This window comes from Salmo salar, chromosome ssa14 (assembly GCF_905237065.1).
Source record: "Salmo salar chromosome ssa14, Ssal_v3.1, whole genome shotgun sequence".
Classification (NCBI taxonomy): Eukaryota; Metazoa; Chordata; class Actinopteri; order Salmoniformes; family Salmonidae; genus Salmo; species Salmo salar.
The window spans coordinates 63,317,827-63,332,204 of NC_059455.1; the positions used below are offsets into that span (position 1 = coordinate 63,317,827).

A 14,378-nucleotide genomic window follows, 5' to 3' on the forward strand; every position below is an offset into this window, starting at 1 on the left:
ATTCCAGCTGTTACTATGAGCCGTCCTCCCCTCAGCAGCCTCCATGGGTATACAGGGTGTGTGGCTTTGCAATGTCATGTTGGGGTTTCCTTTGGTTTTTTATAATCACTCAGCAGTTTTCCAACACCATCGGACAAACATTCATGGGAACTTCTTTTTGTCCATCTGTTAACTGTTTGTCACGCCCTGACCATAGAGAGCCATTGTTTCTCTATGGTGAAGTAGGTCAGGGCGTGACTGGGGGGTATTCTAGTTTATTATTTCTATGTGGGGTTCTAGGTTATTATTTCTATGTTGGTGATGTTTTTCCCACCTGTGTTTGTGGGATATTATTTTGTGTTTTTGTGTAGGTGCCTATTTGCACTTCACTGTCTTCACGTTTCGTTTGATCATTTATTGTTTTTGTATTTTGCTGAAGTTTCCTGTTATAATAAAGATGTTGAACGCTACTCACGCTGCGCCTTGGTCCAATCATTACGACGATCGTGACACTGATAAAGTAACCGTCCAGTGTTTCCAGATTTTTACGAAATATGTCTTATAATTACTTACAATATGAGTGAAATAGTTTTCCTTCCAAAAACTGGTTATTAAGAATGTTAAAAAGCAGCTTTTCTGTGTTGGAATTGTGTGGGCGTACCCCAATAACAGAATTGTGTGGGCGTAAGATTGGTGTTAAAAATATTCACGCAAGTAGACCACTGATTGGCCAACTCATCCTCCTGTAGACCACTGATTGGTGAGCTCATTCTCCTGAGATTTTCAGTTAACACTTACTTTAAACACCCAAAACATCAGAGCTATAGAGTCTGCTTTAAAGGGCTCTGAAAACATCTTGTAATCTTAAAACCTCTATGCTTCCCGTACATCTACCATATCATGTAATTGTCTCCTTTCTGTGCCTTTTAATTAATTTATCTTTAATTAAGTTCAGTAGTATCTTGAACTCCTTCGATATTTTTCTGACTTCCGAATGTTTTTCTTTTTGACGGGCATTGCATATCAACATCTGTTTTCTCAACTCTCATAGTTGCTGGATCAGACAGTGGCAGTTGCTAGACCCTGAACCTTGCTATATCCTGAACGCTCCAAACGCTCCAAACCCAACAAGCCAAAAGAACAGCCTGTGCCATAGCCATACCCTCATCATAGTGCAGTGCCAACTCCAACGAGGAACATCCCTCACAGCAGGCCATGCCCAATGATCTCTCTCTCTCTCTCTCTCTCTCTCTCTTTCTCTCTCCCCCCCTTCCCTGCTGTACCTCTATTCAAATTAACAGGTACTCAAAGGCTTAGGGGGTTGCCCCAGGCAACAGGATGGGTACGCCATTAGCCACTGCTACAGTCTGAGCTGCCTATCTGATAGAGGGAGCGATAGAGGGAGAGATGAGTTAGTGAGGCATGGGGCGTCTGCTCGTTCACACGCACTGCTTACCAGGACAGGGGTGGGCAATCCGAGTGGTGGAGGGAAGAAGGGGGGGGGGGGGGGGGGGTCTACTGCAAGGGCTCGTTTACACTGTGTCAGAATGTGTGTGTGGGAGAGTATCTATCTCTCTGTGTGTGTCTCCAGTGTGCGTGTGGGTGTCTGCGCGTACTCTCCGGCGCGAACGCAGAGCTGGAAATGCTGAGACCGACAGCTGGTTTATTTTTGGGTCAGTGACAGTGTGTCAATGGCCGCAGATGCGTCGGAAAGGAAGGCTCTGAGATACCAACAGACCCTGGTCAGTTCTCTTTCTCCCACGCTCTCTTCCTCTCTCTCTGTCTCTCTCCTCTCACTTCCTATCCCTCCTCTGTCAGTAACTTCTCCTCTGATCTCATTCCATTCGCTCTCAGTGTACCACTGTGTAACGCTACCTATCTCTGCCACTTCATCTCTAACTCGGAAATGAATCTTGCGCAATCTCTTGCATGACATATCGGGTCGTCCCTGCTCTTGCATAGGGAGCATGGGGAGGGACACAGTATTGTCACGGTGGTCACAGAGACCTCTTAGCAGGTCTGTTACTGTGGCAACAGGCTCATGGCAACAGGTGTCTTGTGTGTCTGAGGACCACACACCTTCAGTCTCCGTCTCAACTCTCTCTCACCGTCTTGCTCTTTCTCTCTCTGCCTTTCTCGGCCACCTGTTCATTAGCCTCTCCACCTTTCAGTCCTTTCGTTGTTTACCCACAAACATAATGCATTTTTAAGAGGACATAGATGTTTGTTTGTTCAACTACATCCTTGGTATTGTATGGTGGTAAGTGCCTCTCCATGCTCTCAGATAGACCTGCGAGAAATGTGTTTGCATGAAAGTGTGATTTCCTACATGGTGATAAATCTAGGTTTAAAGCAGTGTGGTGTGATGTGGGAAGGGGGAAACCCAATTGTGCACGTGGAATATGCTTGTAATCTCCGCACGTCACGTAGTCTAAGACCCCGGGGAACAGATTGTTCCAAAACATCTGGAGGGACTTAAACCATTGGACGTTCAGAATGTTTTTTTGATTCTTAAAACACGCAGGATGTAAATTGATGTGGCGTATTGTATTTAACAGGGAAACAGTATACCGTGGGCCTTTGGCTAAGGCCATAGGCTGTTAGTCTGTGTGTCCACATGGTGATGGGTGTGTGTGTGTGTGTCTACACGTGTGTATCTGCGTGCGGGTGTGTGTGTGCATGTACTATATGTCGTGTGTGTGTGTGTGTGTGTGTGTGTGTGTGTGTGTGTGTGTGTGTGTGTGTGTGTGTGTGTGTGTGTGTGTGTGTGTGTGTGTGTGTGTGTGTGTGTGTGTGTGTGTGTGTGTGCACGCGTGTGCACGCGTGTGCACATGTGTGTGTGTTTGTTGGGGCCATGTGGACTGTGATAACCGTATGTTTACACTGTCACCCGGGGAGCTGGGCTATATTGAGAAGTGTCACTTTTTTGGAGCGGGAGTTTGTTTCTGTTCTCCTTGTCATTGTGCTGGGGAGGATCAAGAAATGAGATCACCTGGGGGCCTCCCATTTCATTTGAACAAGATGCCATTGCCAGGCACAATAGAGAGTTATGTGGAGAGTTGTTGACAGACATGCGGAGAATGTATGTGGTTAATACTCTGGAAGACTTTGACTTTACATTCCCGTCATGTGGCCTATTGCTACAGATGTCACGCGTCTATAGGTCGATCCGACCAGCAGATGAATGGACCTGCAAACATACAGACAGCCAGGCAGACAGACAGACAGACAGACAGACAGGCAGGCAGGCAGGCAGGCAGGCAGGCAGGCAGAAAGTAGAAAGTAGAAAGTAGAAAGTAGATAGTAGATAGTTAGATTCCTATTTGTTACTACTATTATTACTACAATGACTTCTTATATTCTGGTGTCACTGCTGGTGCCATTAGGCTGCCACTTGAGGACATGTTATATTGTGAATACAGTTAAGGGTGTTGTCAGGCCCGACGTGCAGGAGAAGGCCCTGCAACCGCTAACAGTGATTATTCATTGTCACATTGGTATAATGGATCGGGAGACAGACGCAGGAATGCATAATAGTTTTTTTTACTGTACCCAAATTACAGCGTGCCGTGTAAAGGCACAGGGACGAAGACCAAACAAACACGTATACAACACACAGGGTTGAGACCCAAACAAAAGAGCGAGGAGTTCCTTGAATAAGGAACACACGCGCACAATGATTATCACACAGGACGAGACCCGTAATCATCTGCACAATCCACAAGGGCACGAAAGCCCAAAACACACAGCACAGGTACTCACACGACCAACGGACTTTGGAACACTAATGGACAGCCCAACGGAAACCAAAGGGCACACTTATACATGTACTAATCAGTGGGAACAGGGGACAGGTGTGCGTGATGAAAGTTCCGGAGGGATCCGTGACATTCATAACATGACCGTTATGTATTTTATCCATCCGAGTTATCAGTAACAGCTTGACAGTGTAATACATGTAATTCTTCACATTACATTGTCAAGCTGTTGCTAAAAAAAAAAAAACGGACGGATAGAATCCGTAACTGTCATAAGGCAGAGCTCGTGAGTCATAATCTATTCTCATGTTGTTTTCTCTGATTTGAATCCACCCTGACTATCTCACAGGTGTGTCCAGGTATGTGGCTTCATTGTGAAAACTACAAAAAATAGCCGTTATGATGTTCATTGAGATGAAATCTGTTTTGCAGTGTTGATCAAATCCACACTGAGTGATTGATGTCTCTCTGTATACTTTATGATAAACGTGCTTGCTTTCCGCTTTACGAACATGCCCAAATGTCGTGGTCCATTCACACGTACCTCCCCTTACAGAAATCCTTGAGGGTCAGCGGGACGGACAAGCAGAGAGATAGTGAGAGATTGAGAGATACACCCGGAGGGCGAGAGATAGAGAGAGTGAGAGGTGTGGAGAAGTGTGTAGTGGTGAACGTTGGGTCACACCGGTGCTAAATATAACTCCCAGAGTAGAGTTACACCCGGTGAGAAAGGGGGAGAGAGGGAAAGTGTTCGAGGAGCATGAGGTGTAGAGGCAGAAGAGAGCGAGGGGCTCAGAGGGGAGGAGAAATATGGAGAAAGAGGGGGATTACATGTACTGACAGAGGTAGGGAAAGGCAGAGGATGACTGAAATAGACTGATGGGAGTTGTGAGAGAGCAGGGATAAAACACGTGTATCAGGCACACAGGTATCATTTCTAATTTGAAAATGTTGACCATTCAAATATGTTGAACTTTTATATTGACCAGCTTGGTGATAAGGTGTTCGTACAGGCACTTTACAAGACTGATCTGGCACATAATGTATCGACAAGCAAACTGATGGGGACGTTTTGAAATAATATTACAATGGTTACAAAACCTTTAGCATATGACCTACTCTGACCAACTGTGTAGTGTATTAGTAGTTGTAGTATATTATATTGTGTAGAATAGCCAATAGCCATATGATAGTGATGCATTACAGCCATGGACCAGTTAGTTGACTGTCCTAAGTTAGATCCAGTTAGACGCTAGTTAAGTAAATGCCTAGTAAATGTTTGTGAATACATCTGTCTGTTACTAGACATATATATTTGGTGAAATCTTTACGATCCCAACTCGCCCATGGCCTTTGTTAGAGGAGTGAGCATCAAAGAGATTTGCTTTCCTGTCACAGGAGTTTGCCAAGATGTTATGTTACCACAATATATCCTGAAGGTGAAAGACGGCCTTGAGTTTGTACAGAAACCACTAGGAAACACAAGGACCCTGATAAAAGAAAGTGGGAAAATAAGAATGGAGTGAGAATTAAGTCTTGAGGTACACCTCTCGCGAATAAGGGAATTTGTAGGGGGAGAATTTCTTTAAGTTCCCCAAACAGATTTTTAAATCACACTTACAGTATGGAATCTTTAAGAATGAAACCAAATGTTTCTGTAAAACATTAGACATGATATTTTGTCATTATTAACATGATTATCTTTCGAGTATCTTTTGGTGTGTGGAGGATCGTCACTCAATTGCAGGTGGGGTTTCAGCTAACCCCACCTTGCACTATTTTCTAGGGGTGAGTCGGTTGAGAGAGGTTTCTTCTTCCTTGGTATAGTATAACAAGTGGCATAACAAGGCTTTACTGCTGCACTTCAGGGGACTGAAAGTATTTCTGACTCCTTTTCTGGAGGCTAGTATTTCCCAGTAAATCCATGACTACAGCCAAATGGATTTTGTGTACACATAATATCCTTAAGTCTGCTACTGATACCTGTGTTGAATTCAGTCATTCAAATCCAACAACATACTGTTATAAAAGTGTCACATCTGTCGGAAGGATTAGACCAAAGCGCAGCGTGTTGAGTGCTCATCTTCTTTTATTAGAGTAACGTGAACACTTAAACAAAAATTAACAAAACGACACACGACAGTTCCGTAAGGTAACATAGACTATACGAAAAACAACCACCCACACCCCACAGGAAAAAACAGGCTGCCTAAGTATGGCTTCCAGTCAGAGACAACGAAAGACAACTGCCTCTGTTTGGAAACCATACTCGGCCACACATAGAAAATGAACATGAACAAATCCCCATGAAACAAACCAACCCCAAAACACACAAAATCAACACCTCCTGCCACGCCCTGACCATACTACAATGACAAATTACCCCTTTTACTGGGCAGGACGTGACAAAAAGATTAATTGTTACTAAATCCTGTCCACAGAATCTGCAGACGGCAGCTGGGAAAGTTCCCACATGAAAAATACTACCGTTTACCGTTTACAGTACTTACTATAGAATTATGTAGTAAACTGTAGAATACTATGCTACACACTGTAGTATCCATCGATTGTGTAGTGCTTACTGTAGAATTTTGTAGAATACTGTAGAATACTACATTACACACTGTAATATCATTTGGTCGTATAATGCTTACTATAGATGTGGTAGAAAACTGTAGAATACTATAGTAAATACTACATTATTATCCGCAAAAAACACTGTAGTAAATACTATTTCCGCAAAAATACCATACTTGTTTAACTATAGTAAATACTACAGTATTTACTTTGTAAATACTCTGTCCATTCCCCTCCCCCACATCGCAATTTGTGCCACCCATGAATGAGAAACCTACATGCCAAGTATAGACCATATTATTGTGTTCCCTACAGGTTATAGAAAATAATAGAAGCTCTGAACTATCTGTTTAGTCCTACCTATCTACATGTTATGGAAAATGTACTCTTTTAGTATTTCTCCAGTAGGTTTCCTCAAGGAGAAAGCCTCCACTTCTATGTCAAAGACAATAGAACATAGTAAATACTACAGTAATGTCTGCAAAAACACTACAGTAAATACTACGGTGTACTACAATATGCAAAAACACTACATTAATTACTATAGTATGTACTACAGTTTTCTTTCACTACAGTATTTATACTATACTTAACTATAAATAATACAGTATGCTACAGTGAATACTACAGTAAAGTCAGCAAAAACACAACGTGAATACTAAAGTATTAATACCAATGTATACTATAGTATTTTTTTTTAAAGACATCCCCATTCTGTCTTGTTTAATTCCTAATTATAACCCCTTAGTGCCTATTTTTGAAATGATACAACTTCCCCAACATATTGTTATAGTAAGAGGTTTGTTGGACAGTGAAAGCTGATACAGGTATAATACAGTCTGATACTTATTGTCAGTGTATCCCATGGTAAGCCTGACTGTGATATGTCTGATCCAATGGAAGTCATGTCGAGTGTGCAGCTCAGTTTCGTTTCATGTTATGTTGGTGATTTATTTACTATATGTTCACATGTGTATGACCATGACTGATGTACAGTACTCTTTCTAGGACCCACAGAGACAGACCTGTATGTATGAGGTGTTGAAAGGTTATTGAAAGGCCGGCCCAAAGCGTAAATGCTAGGCACCACTTGTCACGACTTGTCGCAAATGCTTGACCAGCGATCAACTGCGCTATGCAGATGTTGTTTGTATCTAAGCGCTCATAGTATACATTAGAGGCTTTTCAGACTCCCCACAACAGATTGTTGCTTTCCCACAAAAGCTTTTGTTTCACTAATTCAATGATGTCTGATGTCTGATGTCTATGTGCTTGTGGTGTACCATGATAAATTACGTGAGAAAGATCCATTTATCAGATCAAAATGTTCACTAAACAAAGGTACAGTATGTGTATGGATGTATGGGTTCTACTCGATATTGCATATTGTCCCAAGCAGCCCAGCACCCCATCGACATTAATCTGTGTCTGATTTCAGGAGGATGTTTTGTGTCAACATGCCTATCCACTGTGTCATAGGCCTTTTCTAATTTTGGCAAAAGTCCATCCTCCAGCCTCTCTCCTCCGTCTTCTCTGCTCCGTGGCCTGGAAACCGATGAGTGGTTTGAGGAGACCTTTTTCAAAAGGAAGCGAGGAAGGACGTAGGAGAGAGGATGCAGGAGTTCATCAATCCAATTGAGAAAAGGCCATAGTATGGAGTTGCAATGTAGGCCTTCACTTAGTGGAACAGATACACTACATGGCCAAAGGTATGGACACCCCTTCAAATTAGTGTATTCGGATATTTCAGACACACCCGTTGCTGACAGGTGTATATAATCGATCACACAGCCATGCAATCTCCATAGACAAACATTGCCAGTAGAATGGCCCGTACTGACGAGCTCAGTGACTTTCAGCGTGGCACCGTCATAGGATGGCACCTTTCCAACAAGTCAGTTCATCAAATTTATACTCTGCTAAAGCTGCCCCGGTCAACTGTACGTGCTGTTATTGTGAAGTGGAAAGGTCTAGGAGCAACAACGGCTCAGCAGCGAAGCGGAAGCCACACAAGCTCACAGAATGGGACCACCGAGTGCTGTAGCACGTAGAAATCGTCTGTCTTCTGTTGCAACACTCACTACCAATTTCCTATCTGCCTCTGGAAGCAACGTCAGCACAAGAACTGTTCATCGGGATCTTCGCACAAGCCTAAGATCACCATGCGTAATGCCAAGCATTGGCTGGAGTGGTGTAAAGCTCGCTACCATTGAAGCAGTGGAAACACGTTCTCTGGAGTGATGAATCAGGCTTCACCATCTGATAATCCGACGAATAAATATGGGTTTGGCGGATGCCAGGAGAATGCTACCTGCCTGAATGCGTACTGCCAACTGTAAAGTTTGGTGGAGGAGCAATAATGGTCTGGGGCTGTTTTTCATGGTTCGGACTAGGCCTCTTAGTTCCAGTGAAAGGAAATCTTAATGCTACAGCTTACAATGACATTCTAGATGATTCTGTGCTTTCAACTTTGTGGCAACAGTTTGGGGAAGGCCCTTTCCTGTTTCAGTCTGACAATGCCCCCGTGCACAAAGATTGGTGTGGAAGAACTAGACTGGCCTGCACCCCATCGAGCCCTGACCTCAACCCCATCGAACACCATTGGGATTAATTGGAACGCCGAATGCGAGCCAGGCTTAATCACCCTACATCAGCCACAAGAATGCTCTTGTGGCTGAATAGAAGCAAGTCCATGCAGCAATGTTCCAATGTCTAGTGGAAAGCCTTCCCAGAAGAATGGAGCAAAGGGGGGACCAACTCCATATTAATGGCCATGATTTTTGAATGAGATGTTTAATGAGCAGGTAGCCACCTACTTTTGGCAATGTTGTGTATAAGAATTGCTTTAAAGGACATAAATGTAGACTACAACAATGGAGGCTGCACATAGTGTCACGGTAATAAGCAAACATGAATCATTAGATTATTTATTTTACATGGAACCTCACATTAACTGTACTGTATTATGACCAGTTGTGGAAAAAGTACCCAATTGTCATTCTTGAGTAAAAGTATAGATAACTTAATAGAAAGTTACTCAAGTAAAAGTGAAAGTCGCCCAGTAAAATACTACTTGAGTAAAAGTCTAAAAGTATTTGGTTTTAAATATACTTACGTATCAAAAGTAAATGTAATTGCTAAAATATACCTAAGTATCAAAAGTAGAAGTAAAAGTATAAATAATTTCAAATTCCTTATATTAAGCAAAGCAGATGGCTCCATGTTCTTGTTTTTTAAATGTATGGATAGGCAGGGGCACACTCCAACACTCAGACATTATTTACAAAAGATCCATCTGTGTTTAGTGAGTCCGCCAGACCAGAGGCAGTAGGGATGTTCTCTTGATAAGTATCACGTGTGCTCCCTCTCCGGGCCTCTAGGTCACCAGGCTGCTCGTTATGGCGCACACCTGTCACCATCGTTACGTGCACCTGTGCGTCATCAGACTCACCTGGACTCCATCACCTCCCGGATTACCTTCCCTATATATGTCACTCCCTTTGGTTCCTTCCCCAGGCGTTATTGTTTCTGTTCCAGTGTCATGTCTGTGCGTTGTTCGTTGCTCTTATTTTGTATTATGTTGTGTTTATTTATTAAAACACTCACTCCCTGAACTTGCTTCCCGACTCTCAGTGCACATTATTTCAATAAGTGCGTGAATTTCACAATTTTCCTGTTCTGCTATGCATTCAGAATGTAAATAATACTTTTGGTTGTCAGGGAAAATCTATGGAGTAAAAAGTAAAAATGTTTCTTTAGGAATCTAGTGAAGTAAAATAGGTACTTTACACCACTGATTATGACATTATTCAAGTCTGAAACGTCATTATGTAATTCCATCAGTATGTACATAGATAAAGGTTAATCTGTTTAAATTGAGGGTGAGGGTTATGTATTGCAATTGTTGCAACCCCCATTACTAGCCTGTTCAACCTCTCTTTCGTATTGTCTGAGATCCCCAAAGATTGGAAGCTGCCGTGTTCTGCCCTCTTCAAAGGGGGAGACAATTTAGACCCAAACTGTTACAGACCTATATCTATCCTACCCTGCCTTTCTAAGGTCTTCGAAAGCCTAGTTAACAAACAGATCACCGACCATTTCGAATCCCACTGTACCTTCTCCGCTATGGAATCTGGTTTCCGAGCTGGTCATAGATGCACCTCAGCCCCGCTCAAGGTCCTAAAATGTCATAACCGCCATCGATAAAAGACAATACTGTCCAGCCGTATTCATCGACCTGGCCAAGGCTTTCGACTCTGTCAATTACAACATTCTTATCGGCAGACTCAACAGCCTTGGTTTCGCAAATGACTGCCTCGCCTGGTTCACCAATTACTTCTCAGACAGAGTACAGTGTGTCAAATCGGAGGGCCTGTTGTCCGGACCTCTGGCAGTCTCTATGGGGGTGCCACAGGGTTCAATTCTCGGGCCGACTCTTTTCTCTGTATACATCAATGATGTTGCTCTTGCTGCTGGTGATTCTCTGATCCACCTCTACGCAGATGACACCATTCTGTATACTTCTGGTCCTTCTTTGGTGTCACAAAAGTTGTCATGTAGAGAAGAGGACCAAGGTGCAGCGGGATTGTGGACACTCATGTTTATTCAAGGAAACATGTAAAGCATCCACTTGAACAAAAAAACAATAAACAGTACTTACAATGGTAACAGTGTGGCAGGCTCAAACCAACAGTGCACACAAACAACCACCCACAACCCCAAAGAAAAACACACACACCTATATAGGACTTCCAATCAAAGGCAACTCAACACACCTGCCTTCATTTGGAAGTCCCAATCACCCACACAACATTTAACAAACACAAACCACCTGCCACATCCTGACCAAGACTAACACAATACACCCTCTGCTGGTCAGGACGTGACATTTGGACACTGTGTTAACTAACCTCCAGACGAGCTTCAATACCATACAACTCTCCTTCCGTGGCCTCCAACTGCTCTTAGATGCAAGTAAAACTAAATGCATGTTCTTCAACCGATCGCTACCCGCACATGCTCGCCCGTCCAGTATCACTACTCTGGACGGCTCTGACTTAGAATACGTGGACAATTACAAATACCTAGGTGTCTGGTTAGACTGTAAACTCTCCTTCCAGACTCACATTAAGCATGTCCAATCCAAAATTAAATCTACAATCGGCTTCCTATTTCGCAACAAAGCATCCTTCACTCATGCTGCCAAACATAGCCTCGTAAAATTGACTATCCTACCGATGCTTGACTTTGGCGATGTCATTTACAAAATAGCCTCCAACACTCTACTCAGCAAATTGGATGCAGTCTATTACAGTGCCATCAGTTTTGTCACCAAAGCCCCATATACTACCCACCACTGCGACCTGTATGCTCTCGTTGCCTGGCCCTTGCTTCATATTCGTTGCCAAACCCACTGGCTCGAGGTTATCTATAAGTCTTTGCTAGGTAAAGCCCCGCCTTATCTCAGCTCACTGGTCACCATAGCAGCACCCACCCATAGCACGCGCTCCAGCAGGTATATTTTACTGGTCACCCCAAAGCCTATTCCTCCTTTGGCCGCCTTTCCATCCAGTTCTCTGCTGCCAATGACTGGAACAAATTTCAAAAATCACTGAACCTGGAGACTCATATCTCCCTCACTAACTTTAAGCATCATCTGTCAGAGCAGCTCACAGATCATTGCACCTGTACATAGCCCATCTGTAAATAGCCCATCCAACTACCTCATCCCCATATTGTTATTCTTTTTTTGTTCCTTTGCACCCCAGTATCTTTACTTGCACATTCATCTTCTGCACATCTATCACTCCAGTGTTTAATTGCTAAATTGTAATTACTTCGCCACTACAGCCTATTTATTGCCTTACCTCCCTGATCTTACCTCATTTGCACACACAGTATATAGATTTTTTCTATTGTGTTATTGACTGTACGTTTGTTTATTCCATGTGTAACTCTGTGTTGTTGTTTGTGTCAAACTGCTTTGCTTCATCTTGGCCAGGTCGCAGTTGTAAATGAGAACTTGTTCTCAACTGGCCTACCTGGTTAAATAAAGGTGAAATAAAAATTAATTAATTGAGCCACTAAAACAATGTTCCGCAAATTAAACAATAACAGTGTAGGTTTGAAGACCATTGAACTGTTAGTTTGGAAAATATTGGCATTGACATGTTCCTTACAAGATTGTCTGCTGTTTGATTGTGTTTTTATCATAGTAATTAGTGGACTTGATTGACCGTTTATGCAAGTGAATTAGAATATGTCGTCTTCCGTTTAGAATTGGCATGGGATGTTATATTTACCAACTCTCCAGTTTGACTGTGAAATGTGTCTGTCATGATTACAAAGTGGGTGAAATACTTACCCACAACCCACTGCTAGTCTTGTCTGATACAGGATCAAATACCTTGAATCTTGGCTTGATCTTCGGTTGGTATAGTAGCTCACCAACCCCCTGCTCCCCCCACCCCCGTAAGAAACGAATGTAATAGCTATCACTAAAAAACATACATTCCATGTATTGTAATTACACTATGATTAAAGCCAAGTAATGTAGTATTAGATGTGTTACATAATAGGAGGTTATTTTAGTGTGGCATGTATGTGTTTATGAAAGTATGTCCATGTTTCTGTGTGTGAGAGAGTTGAGAGGTGGAGTAATCTCTTTGCCAGATGTCTGGATGCGGTCCAGAGGTAATTCATCCAAATGTAGACCCATGCTTCCTCTCTACGAGATTTAAAGTCAACATGTCGAGGAGTTTTGTCTTTCTGTATGACCCGTCCGCCAGAATACGGTGAGCTCCAAAAGTATTGGGACAGTGACAATTTTTTATTTGTTTTGGCTCTGTAGTCCAGCACTTTGGATTAATGTGGATGCTACCATTACTTTGTGCCCAACAGAAATGAATGGTAAATAATTTAATGTATCATTTTGGAGTCAATTTTATTGTAAATAAGAATAGAATATGTTTCTTAACACTTCTACATTAATGTGGATGCTACCATGATTACGGATAATCCTGAATGAATCGTGAATAATGATGAGTGAGAACATTACAGAGGCATAAATATCATACCCCCCCCCAAATGCTAACCTCCCCTGCTATTGTAATGGTGGTAGGTTATAATATTTTGGGGGGTATGCTATTTGTGGATACAGAGCCAAAACAACAAAAAACGTGTGACTGTCCCAATACTTTTGGAGCTTACTGTACATGTCACGACTTCCACCGAAGTTGGCTCCTCTCCTTGTTCGGGCGCCATTCGGCAATCGACGTCACCGGCTTTCTAGCCATCGCCGCTCCATTTCTCATATATTCATTTGTTTTGTCTTGTTCCATTACACACCTGGTTTTCGTTCCATAATCACTACATGTATTTAGTCCTCTGTTCCCCTCCATGTCTTTGTGTGTAATTGTTTATTGTTATGTGGATATTGTCAGATGCTATACTTTTGCTATGTTCCGTGTTTTCGACACGTTATTGTTCTTATGTGCTGTCATCCAGGCACTTGTCATCTCCCGTCTGGATTACTGCAACTCGCTGTTGGCTGGGCTCCCTGCCTGTGCCATTAAACCCCTACAACTCATCCAGAACGCCGCAGCCCGTCTGGTGTTCAACCTTCCCAAGTTCTCTCACGTCACCCCGCTCCTCCGCTCTCTCCACTGGCTTCCAGTCGAAGCTCGCATCCGCTACAAGACCATGGTGCTTGCCTACGGAGCTGTGAGGGGAACGGCACCTCCGTACCTTCAGGCTCTGATCAGGCCCTACACCCAAACAAGGGCACTCCGTTCATCCACCTCTGGCCTGCTCGCCTCCCTACCTCTGAGGAAGCACAGTTCCCGCTCAGCCCAGTCAAAACTGTTCGCTGCTCTGGCACCCCAATGGTGGAACAAGCTCCCTCACGACGCCAGGACAGCGGAGTCAATCACCACCTTCCGGAGAAACCTGAAACCCCACCTCTTCAAGGAATACCTGGGATAGGATAAAGTAATCCTTCTAACCCCCCCCTCAAAAGATTTAGATGCACTATTGTAAAGTGGCTGTTCCACTGGATATTATAGG

At 43.1% G+C, this 14,378-nt stretch overlaps 1 protein-coding gene and 1 non-coding gene across 2 annotated transcripts in view; both read left to right on the forward strand.

Moving 5' to 3' along the window:
- Positions 1–1,499: 1,499 nt before the first annotated feature.
- The window catches only part of LOC106569994 (chloride channel protein 1), a 36,579-nt gene continuing 23,700 nt past the window's right edge, over positions 1,500–14,378 (forward strand). Inside the window, exon 1 of the mRNA XM_014141823.2 lies at positions 1,500–1,721. Coding sequence (XP_013997298.1) covers positions 1,671–1,721 — 51 coding nt within the window. The 5' untranslated portion in view covers positions 1,500–1,670. The remainder of the gene's footprint in view (positions 1,722–14,378) is intronic.
- LOC123726926 (U7 small nuclear RNA) lies at positions 6,693–6,745 on the forward strand. The gene has a single exon (XR_006759036.1). It is a non-coding gene; the product is annotated as a U7 small nuclear RNA (small nuclear RNA).